Below are 9,278 nucleotides of genomic sequence, written 5' to 3' on the forward strand. Positions count from 1 at the left end.
CCGATTGTCAATAAGAAACGACTATGTTATGGAGTTTGTAATTAGCTTTTTTTTTTTTCCTTTCTAACGCACGAAACTATATGTATCGGAAATTTTTGGACGTTCCACAATGCCATGCAATCCAAGATGCTCACCTCCCTATGCTAAGAAGAATCTCCTAGTGTCACGCTATCTACATCACATTGACGATTACTTTCTTCATTATCCAACCCTTGTGACGTCTCATTATTAGTTACTTGTGACATTGTAGATAACTCTTCATGTGTCCCATTTGTTGTGTCACGTATTCTTTCGTTACTTTCCTCGTCATTCATATCTCGTAAAGTCGAAGTCGAGTCTCTTGGTGTCACGCCTTCTACATCACATTGACGATTACTTTGTTTATTAACCGACCCTTGTGACGTATCATTATTAGTTACTTGTGACATTGTAGATAACTCTTCATGTGTCCCATTTGTTGTGTCACGTATTCTTTCGTTACTTTCCTCGTCATTCATATCTCGTAAAGTCGAAGTCGAGTCTCTTGGTGTCACGCCTTCTACATCACATTGACGATCATTTTCTTCATTGTCCAACCCTTGTGACGCTAAGCAAGGCTCATTAATGTCACGCAATTCGTTTTGAACTGTCACGTAAGCTGGTGGCGGTTCATTAAAATCTGATGCCTGTTGACTTTGACGAAGAGTTAAAAATGGACTCCAAGGGCTGTAAGGTGGAGGTTCCGGGCTGAAGAACAGGAAATATATAATAATTCTTAATTATCACCATTTAAAAGGTGTGAACTGAACTTGTACTCACTTACCTGAATTTAGCTTTACAGCCTTTGTATGCAAACAGGACACAAATTACGAGTTGTATGATACACACCACACTCATTGCCAGCAAACACATAAATAAAGCTGTTGAAAAATCGTTAAGATATTTAGTTCCAGGCGCGGTTCTTTGCGCGCCGTGAAGATATGAGGGGAAACTAGGTTGAGTTAGTTTTTGACGTCACAACATTGTCAACATCAGTAGAATTGGAATGACTACATTTTAACCAATTGACAACATTTTAACCAATCACAGCACGAGTGCAATACCCATCAAAGAAAACGTGTTTTGTCATGGTAACGTTCCGATAACGTTACGATATTTTCTACACTCATACTAAAAATAATAATTTTTTAACTTTTGTCGCAGGCAAAACATGCTTCGATACCGCGATGATAGCTCAAGCCAGGAGTATGACGTCACGTCATGATGAAGCTTGGTTCCTAAGCTAGAAGGCTCGCAATGCTCATCTCCAATATATACAACACAGAGATAACAAGGAATGCATCAATTTTAGGTATTGTATCACCTCTGTTTATATATTCTTACATACCGTTATTATCGTTTGAAGACTCCGATAAGTCAGGTGGATAGCTGTGTTTTGCTAAGGAAAAAAAGAAATATATATATATAGATATATCAGAATTAGCAATTGAGGTTTGAAGAAAAATTATCTTAGAAACAAGGAATCATAGGATTGATAGAGTATAGTTTACTGATTTCTGAGTGGCCCGTTTTTGATAGAAATGTACTTGGATGATATTTAGTAGGAGGTAAGCGTTTTGTCTTCAATCAAGGCTATCAAAGGCTGGATTATCATATTTAAAATACACTCAACAAAATTACTCGATTCTGATAGGACGAGAGGAGTACAATTAAATCCCAAATTGTACTCTGTAGAGTCCCAATTAAGCTGCTCAATTTTGTTGAGTGTATTATAAACAAAAAATCACACAGCCTCCAAAAAGGCGAGTCCAAAACATCACGAGTATCTATAAATTCCGAATATTACTCGAGATCGTGCGATTCAGTTCCGATACCAATTCACATTAGATATGGTAATTTTTAAAAATATTTCTGGGCCTTGAAATTCAGCACTATTGGGTACTATTGCGCAACTTTAGCATTTTCTGACACAGGAGAAATCAGATAAACGAAACGCATTTTTATAAATTTCTTAAACAGGCAACCCAGTAAATTTTTATGATGTCCATAATGGGCATTTAAGCAGTTCGGGCTCCCTGTGTTTTTCCTCTAAGTTTTTAGAATATTCATTCATTATATTCATACGACGAACAGAATTTCGCCAAAAATTTCAAAAACAGTTGACTAAATTTGTATTTATCACCATGATTTTAGTTTTGACATAAATGTAAGTCGAATTTTTTTAAATTTATATCACATAGGTGGATTCAGAACATTTTGAAGAGTTTTCGCTTATTTAACGCATCGGCCTGTTAGAATTATATCTTAAACACACTTACTAACCATCAAAGTTTGCCATTCTAGCGGATTCCATAGAGAATTAAACACAATGACGATAAGGTGAATATTTCCCTCAAACGAACAGAAGTAATGTAGGAATGAAGGTCTTATGTTGAAGCTGAAGATTTCTATAAGATAAATACAGTATCCTTTGTCAGTCACTCGATGTCAGGTGTGATAGATGTTTAAACATTTATGAGCATCCTAATGACAGACGCTTAGCCACCAGCTTTTATTTTATAGTGCAATGTAAAACAAAGGTTATTATCGGCCCGGCTGTCTGAAAGATTTGTTGTCTTGGAAGTTGATTTCATTTCGCATTTCTTTTGAGTTTTCGTTGTTTTTCATTTACAACGATTTCATATAACCCACATTTAACTTTTAAATGACTGGAGACTAAATTAACATGCTAATGAGACAAACTAGTGCCACACACGATTCGGCCTTGAATACGTTCAATACTTTATTTATTAGAGCCAGAACCGAGAAGCAAGAAGAGAAAAAGCTACAGAGAAGCTAGTGGCTTTTTAAGCGCATAAAGAAATATGCAGGAAAGCAAAATGGATACATTTCATTGTGATGTGTAAACAATTTTCTGACTAAGAGGCCGTTTACATGGAGAAAACTCGTCCCTGGTAGAAGGGATACCCTCTTCAGTCCCCGTGCTACCCTGGGCGAGTTAACTTTTCCCTATTTTCTTTGTAAATTCATCTCGACCGTTTACATGAGATATTTTACTATGCCTCGGCTAGAAGGGTCACAATCCTGGTAGTATTACCCTCTCGAAAGAGGGTGACCCTGGTACCCGGGACAACTTTTCCCTATGAAAAGCTTTAACTCGCCTAACCGAGACAAGTTTTTCGTTTGAGCATGCGTATCTCCACTGAAGCCGATAGTTGTCCCTGGTTCATAGGGACAATTTCTTTACATATGAACGAACGATACAGTTCGCTCGAGTAGAAAGGTGCCCCTCTTCGCGGTTGGAGATCACAAATGGGCGAACGGAAATGGGCGATCTGAGACTATATGTATTTATTGTGCTTTTATAATTTCTGGCTAAAATACGAAAAATCCCATTCAATCTAAAAGGAAACTATGTTGTTCAGTCGACTGTGAATATGTTATTTTGCTGCATTTAGTCGGTCTATAAATTTCAGATTTCAGACGACTTTTGAAATAGGTGTATATTCTGGTTGCGGTTTTGGAGATCAAGGAAAACAGAAGCATCGAAAGCTAAGGTCAAGATCCTTCGTATTAAACTTCCAGCTCTTACCTTCTCGAAAGAATAACAAAGAATCGTTTTTCAGTAAAAGTTCTCCTTGATTCGAGAAAATAATAATAATGTGGATACGTCGATGTTGTTGTCCAACGCATTTATCAACTTGATACGATTTATTCGTTGGATAGCGCTATCCACCCTTCCTACAACTGTGTCCTGATTGACGTTTTGGACCGTTGTTTTGTTATTTTGCTTGTATGAGCAGCATGAATCTAGTTTAACTTGTTGCTAAACCCATTGGATCACGGCATGATCAAAATTAAAATTGCTTCATGCTGTTAAAGGTGACTATGGTCAATGCTATTATAAATACATAAAAAAGACTCACCGCTCAAGTTCGCCCCGTGGCTGAAATCACCCAGTCATGAAGAAATATTTACATCAATCGTCAACCTAGCTAATAGTCTCTTCTTATTTGGTAAACACCGCTTCGTTTTATGACTAAAGACTCATCTGCACAGGCTTGGCCTCGTTTAAGATTAAATCATTCAAAAAAAGTCAACTGCATATACAGCTTGAACATTAACAATGTTTTGAAATCCCACGGACTTTTAATGTTATCTGTGAATACCCGGGGGGGGGGGGGGGTACTCCCCTATATTTGCTATACGGGTATGTGCCGCCCTATAGGGTATGGTTTTTCGGCTTTTGGGTCTGGGGTAGGGTATCATTTTTTGACATTTTCTCTGGGATAGGGTATCGTTTTAGTCTGGGATAGGGTTAACGATTTGTTCATTTTTGTCTGGCGAATAGGCTACGCTTTCTGCCGGCACAAAAAAATATTGATTGCAATCTGTTGAAAAACCGTATTTTCCGTCTTTTAGTCTGGGATAGGGTGTACAATTCTTAGTTTTAGTCTGGGGTAGGGTATGTAAAATCAAAATTTTAGGTCTGGGATAGGGTCAGGGTTTTGAGGTCCTGGCGGCACACCCCTATGTGTTTGTTCATAATAACCTGAAGCTATAGCGTATGTAGTTTATGTGGTGGTTATGATCGTGTATTTTATCCTTGGCAGCCCGCGGTTAACAGGTCACCACGCTGAGTCCCGCCGAGGGCGCCGGATTCAATAAATTTGAGCCAAATTCTGCTCCGTGTAGTTCTGGATGGAACATAAATAAATTAGTGGATATTTCGATATTAATACGATATAGGAAACTATTTCTTATTTTTATTTTATATTATTTCGTCCTCATCTTTAAGCTTAATTTTCAATTTCTCTTGTGTGTTGTGTATCTTTTTAATAGTGCATGCATTTTAATTCTATAGCTTCAGAGGTCGGTTAAACAGCAACCAATTTACAATATAGTAAGCCGTATTTTTCCCTTCCAAACTCTACTGTACGCTCTACTGACTGATACCCTAGACTCATTGAGCAAAATAAACTAACTACTATGCAGTAGCTACGTTGGTAACTTTTTGAAATAAAAACTGAACATTATTCGTCGGCTATGTTCACTACGTCAACCAAAAACGTATTCAAACTACTAGGACCACATCATTAGTTCTCTTTTCTCCATCCTTCTAATCCATCAGAATCTAAAAGAAGACTTCAGTCTCTAACTCGAACGTATTCAAAGTCAGGACCACATTCGGATCGATCGGAAACTCTAAGAAGCCTAGTAAAACGTTTTAAAGTTTTCACTTACCTGTAATGACTGGATCCAAAGTCATGGATTGCGTGTGTGATAATCCAAAGAGGCTCATATATATTCATTTATAAGCCTAGGGGAGAATTGCATTGGATTTGTCGGAACAAAAGATTTATGCCTCGTGAGGATCAACATTCCACTGTAACGTGTCTAATTCTAGTTTGGTTTTCCGGCTCGCAGCTCGTATGCTGCGAGAGGATCATGAACTGAACTCTCTTGGTGAGAGTTTGGTTAATCACCGAATGAGTTCTAGAATTGGAAGCTTTTGGCATTTTTCTTTCATCCCCATGTCATTCACAATCTTATTTTTACTCTAAGGTCAGAGCACCCTCAATAGTGGTGGTTTAGATTGGAAAATATAAGCAGCAAGAGGCAAAGCATGAGCCTTGTAAGCAAAAGGATAAGGGGAGGGGGGAGGGGCTGGGGGCTTCTATTCTTAAACGTAGCTCCCTCTCCCGCGCTTTCTGAGTTGTAGTATCCTCCCCCTCTCCCCCCAACGAAGTACTTGTACACTTGATACGAGCAAAAGAAGCTCATAATGAAACTTTTTTCCTTGCATGCAGCAAGTGCCTCCGTGATGATATCTTTGTTTTCGATAAGCTTTTTCTCTTAACTGAGACATTAGATGTCATTGTATTGTCTCTAGCCTGCAGTCATTCACTGTTTTGATTTAAAGTTCCAAGCTACTGCCTTTTTGCATCAAAACGCATTATTCTGATTCTTCAGAAAAAGGGGCAGAGCAGAGGTAAAGGCAGAGGTAAAACCAAAGGCAGATCCAGGACAAAATGTCAAGGGGGTTGGAAGTTACCACTATAGAAAGCCCGCTTTTTCAAGGTTTGAGCCTAGCTCTGTTGTGATTGTCCCACCGCCGCAGTTATACAACAGCCAAAGCTTATTAGATAATTTAGATTTTTTTTTAATTCAAAGGGGAATGGGTAATAACAGCCCTACCCCCCGCACCTGACCGTCCAAAGCAAGATATACGAGAAATCGTGCAGGATCAAGAGGAATTTCCTTGGTCAGCTTAAAACAGAGCAGACATACAGGTTTAGTACAATGATTTAAATAAAGTTTACAGGAAACTTAGTCATGATAAAAACATTTTTTTGATTGAATAATAGGAGACAGATTAAATAAAGATCAAACTCGAGACTACATGAGAATCAACCTAAAACCACTTGAGAAAACATATTGATGGGTTGCAATCCAAGACAAAAACATGGCGGCCATCTTGGTGTTGTTAACGATGAAGCTAATCAAATCTTTTGTTAAATCGTACAAACATGGCCGCGATGACGTAACTTGAAATTTTGTTATTTAAAAATTCTTAGTATCCTGAACCTATCATTACAATACTAAATTCTTTTTTGTCGAATAAAGATGAGCGTGACAGTTTTATTAGTATCTCTTACAAGCGAGATAGATTCCATTATGGTACAGACAAGCTTGCAGCAAAATATATTGGGGGGGGATTAGCGTGACTATTAGTGCTCAGTAATGACGAGACTAGAGGGCAGTGTCAGACTGGCATGGTGGATTATCGTAGTCTTTGCTCTTTGGGCGTACAATGGTAGCGTCAGCAATCTCATAGTCGTGATCATCGTTGTCTGTTGCCGTAGGGTTGTCGTATACCGCCGCTACAAATGTGTTGTTGTTCTTTTTCAGCTCCTCGTATGCGTGGGGATCTTCTTGTGTTTTGGATCCCTGGGCGAAGTTAAGACAGAAAATGTTTTCAGGTTTTGGTTTTTGACTTTAAAATATTTGATAAAGGATCCGCGGGTTATAGAGATTACGATGATATAATATGTACTTATTGACTGAGTGGGAGGGCCGTACGGGAAAATATTTGACTCGAGGTGATGCCGTATGGAGCAACAAGGTTCGTACAAGTGACCGAGAACCAAATATTTTCCCGTACGGCCCGACCTAACTCAGGCAATAAGCATTTTCTCATATGACCCTAAATAAAAAAGATATTTTAAAAGTTGCAAATTATGTCAATACGGTCGCAGGTTTCGGCCGTACGGATTCGTACAGCCCTGCTCGTCCAAAGCCGTACGGCCCTGCTCACGCCAATTTCCTCGAGGGTTTTTTTTAAGAGCGCGAGCCCGTGCAGATACGGGTCATATGATAATATCAATTATAGAAGGTTATAGAGATTATTATAATGTCATATTGATACTGAGTGATTCTTATATCAGTGATGGCGCGTAGTGATCATAATATAAAATGGATGATGGTGATGATGATGATGATGATGATGGTGATATTTGTAGATGGTAACGATGACAATACATAATGATGATTGAAAAGAACTTTTTCTTATTTTTAAATATACACTCTTAAAAGCTTGTAGATTATCGGTCATGATGGTAATAATAGAGACCTTTAGCATCGTGTTTACCGCTAACCACTAACGAGAAACACTCGGCATCATTGAAATTCAATATGGCCACTCTTCCAGCAACTTCGTTACGACGCCTTGATAAATGAAGAAAGTTTGACGGAAAGCGCCTGACATCGTGCAGTTTGAGGTTTGCGGGGCTAACAAGAACTTTGTGCTAAAGGTCTCTAATACTAATAATAATTAATGATACCTCAAGATGAGCATAGTTCCCATCCTCTTGCGTCCTCTTGTCCAAAGGCAGATAAATACTGTCGGCAGGCTGAGGATCGTTGTAGATGCCGTAAAAACTAACAGGATCCTTGCCCTTTGCTTCAGAAACCTTTCTTTCTCTACCGCTCAGGTCGTACCTGGAACCCTTGGCACTGTGGAGGGGAAAACTCATAAATCAGGCCACTGCCCTGCTGACATTCGCTACTTCATTCCATACATCGGTTGACTGCGCGTCACACAAAGATTTCAACTGAGGTTGTAAGGTTCAAATTTGAATTATCCTTTGAAACTTCCTTGCAGCCTCTATACATGCTTTGCACCATCACGTGATGGCAGCCATGCATGTCGGGAAGCAGGACAATGAACAATTCAACAGTCTGGTCTAATCTGATTTACACGAGAAAGAATTCATTTTCTCAGAGGAAAAAGACTCTATTGTTGTACTTCCTCTCATGGCTGCCATATCATGGTGCAAAACCTCTATTTAATGCTTTGTGTGTGACCTGTGAACCAATGTATGGGAGGTATTGAATTGAGTGAAGGAAGGAAGGTTTGGCTTGTGTCACGCTTTCTCGCAAGGGCCAGCGGTTCTTCACTCTTAATGTATAGTTTCCATTATTAACGACATAACGCGTTATAAAACTCCATCCGTAAAACTTCAAACCTCTTTTCTTAAATGGGCAATTGGTTTGTTATTTTGCTTTCATGCTTGTTTGCTTGTGTGCTAATCGGGCTTTGAACAACTGGGCCTTGGTTATCAATGAAGTGAAGTTAGTCACCAAAAAGCTACAAAGCTGAGACCGCTGAGGATCATGAAAAGCATTTCACATCAAAAAACTAAAGCTTTTGAACTAAAACTGAAACTGAACTTCAGCCTGAGGATGGAGTTCCCAAAGGACGAAGTTTGAAACATGTAAAATGTGTCTACCGCTTGATAACTATCCGGTTGCAGCTTTGTACCTTTTCAGGAGACTAATAACTCATAGAAATAATTGTTTATTTGCTTGTTTTTAGGACTAAAAATCTTACCTTCCAGTGTAGCCTTTGGTTCTCTGTTGCTTAAGTCTTCGGTAGAGTATAATAGGAAGGATCATGGCAATGATCAGAAGGATGATGCAGAACACAATAAAACAAATGGCAAGTGTATGCAAGATTTCTGGTGAAAATCATTGAAATAAATAAGATCACAAAAGTGTTTTAAATGATTGATGGTTATTAGTGGCTATAAGGACGGCGATGACAGTGATGATGATGATGGTTTGGTGCTATATAGATGAAGGCGATGGTTATTGTGAGGTTTAACTTGTGGATTGATGATGATGATGATGATGATTATGGTCAGTTATGGTGACGGTGGGTTGGTGGTGATAATGATGAAAAGGATTGTTATCGTGAGGTTAAAAATTGATGATGATGGTCATGGTGATCAATACCA

At 38.7% G+C, this 9,278-nt stretch overlaps 2 protein-coding genes across 2 annotated transcripts; both read right to left on the reverse strand.

Annotated features, from left to right (window-relative positions):
* Positions 1-143: 143 nt before the first annotated feature.
* On the reverse strand, positions 144-2,442 carry LOC116286371 (uncharacterized). Its single transcript, XM_089026015.1, has 4 exons — positions 2,302-2,442; positions 1,367-1,417; positions 803-899; positions 144-726 (listed from the first exon to the last, which is right to left on the reverse strand). The coding sequence occupies exons 1-4, from the start codon at positions 2,330-2,332 to the stop codon at positions 144-146; spliced, it is 762 nt and encodes a 253-aa protein (XP_088882141.1). The 5' UTR covers positions 2,333-2,442.
* Positions 2,443-6,118: 3,676 nt separating this feature from the next.
* LOC148913252 (uncharacterized) lies at positions 6,119-9,278 on the reverse strand. The gene is made up of 3 exons (XM_089026201.1): positions 8,873-9,278; positions 7,824-7,995; positions 6,119-6,930 (listed from the first exon to the last, which is right to left on the reverse strand). The coding sequence occupies exons 1-3, from the start codon at positions 8,935-8,937 to the stop codon at positions 6,733-6,735; spliced, it is 435 nt and encodes a 144-aa protein (XP_088882327.1). The 5' UTR covers positions 8,938-9,278; the 3' UTR covers positions 6,119-6,732.

Source organism: Actinia tenebrosa, unplaced genomic scaffold (assembly GCF_029948245.1).
Source record: "Actinia tenebrosa isolate PJP-AT-01 unplaced genomic scaffold, QUT_ActTen_1.0 PGA_scaffold0__85_contigs__length_37466705, whole genome shotgun sequence".
NCBI lineage: Eukaryota > Metazoa > Cnidaria > Anthozoa > Actiniaria > Actiniidae > Actinia > Actinia tenebrosa.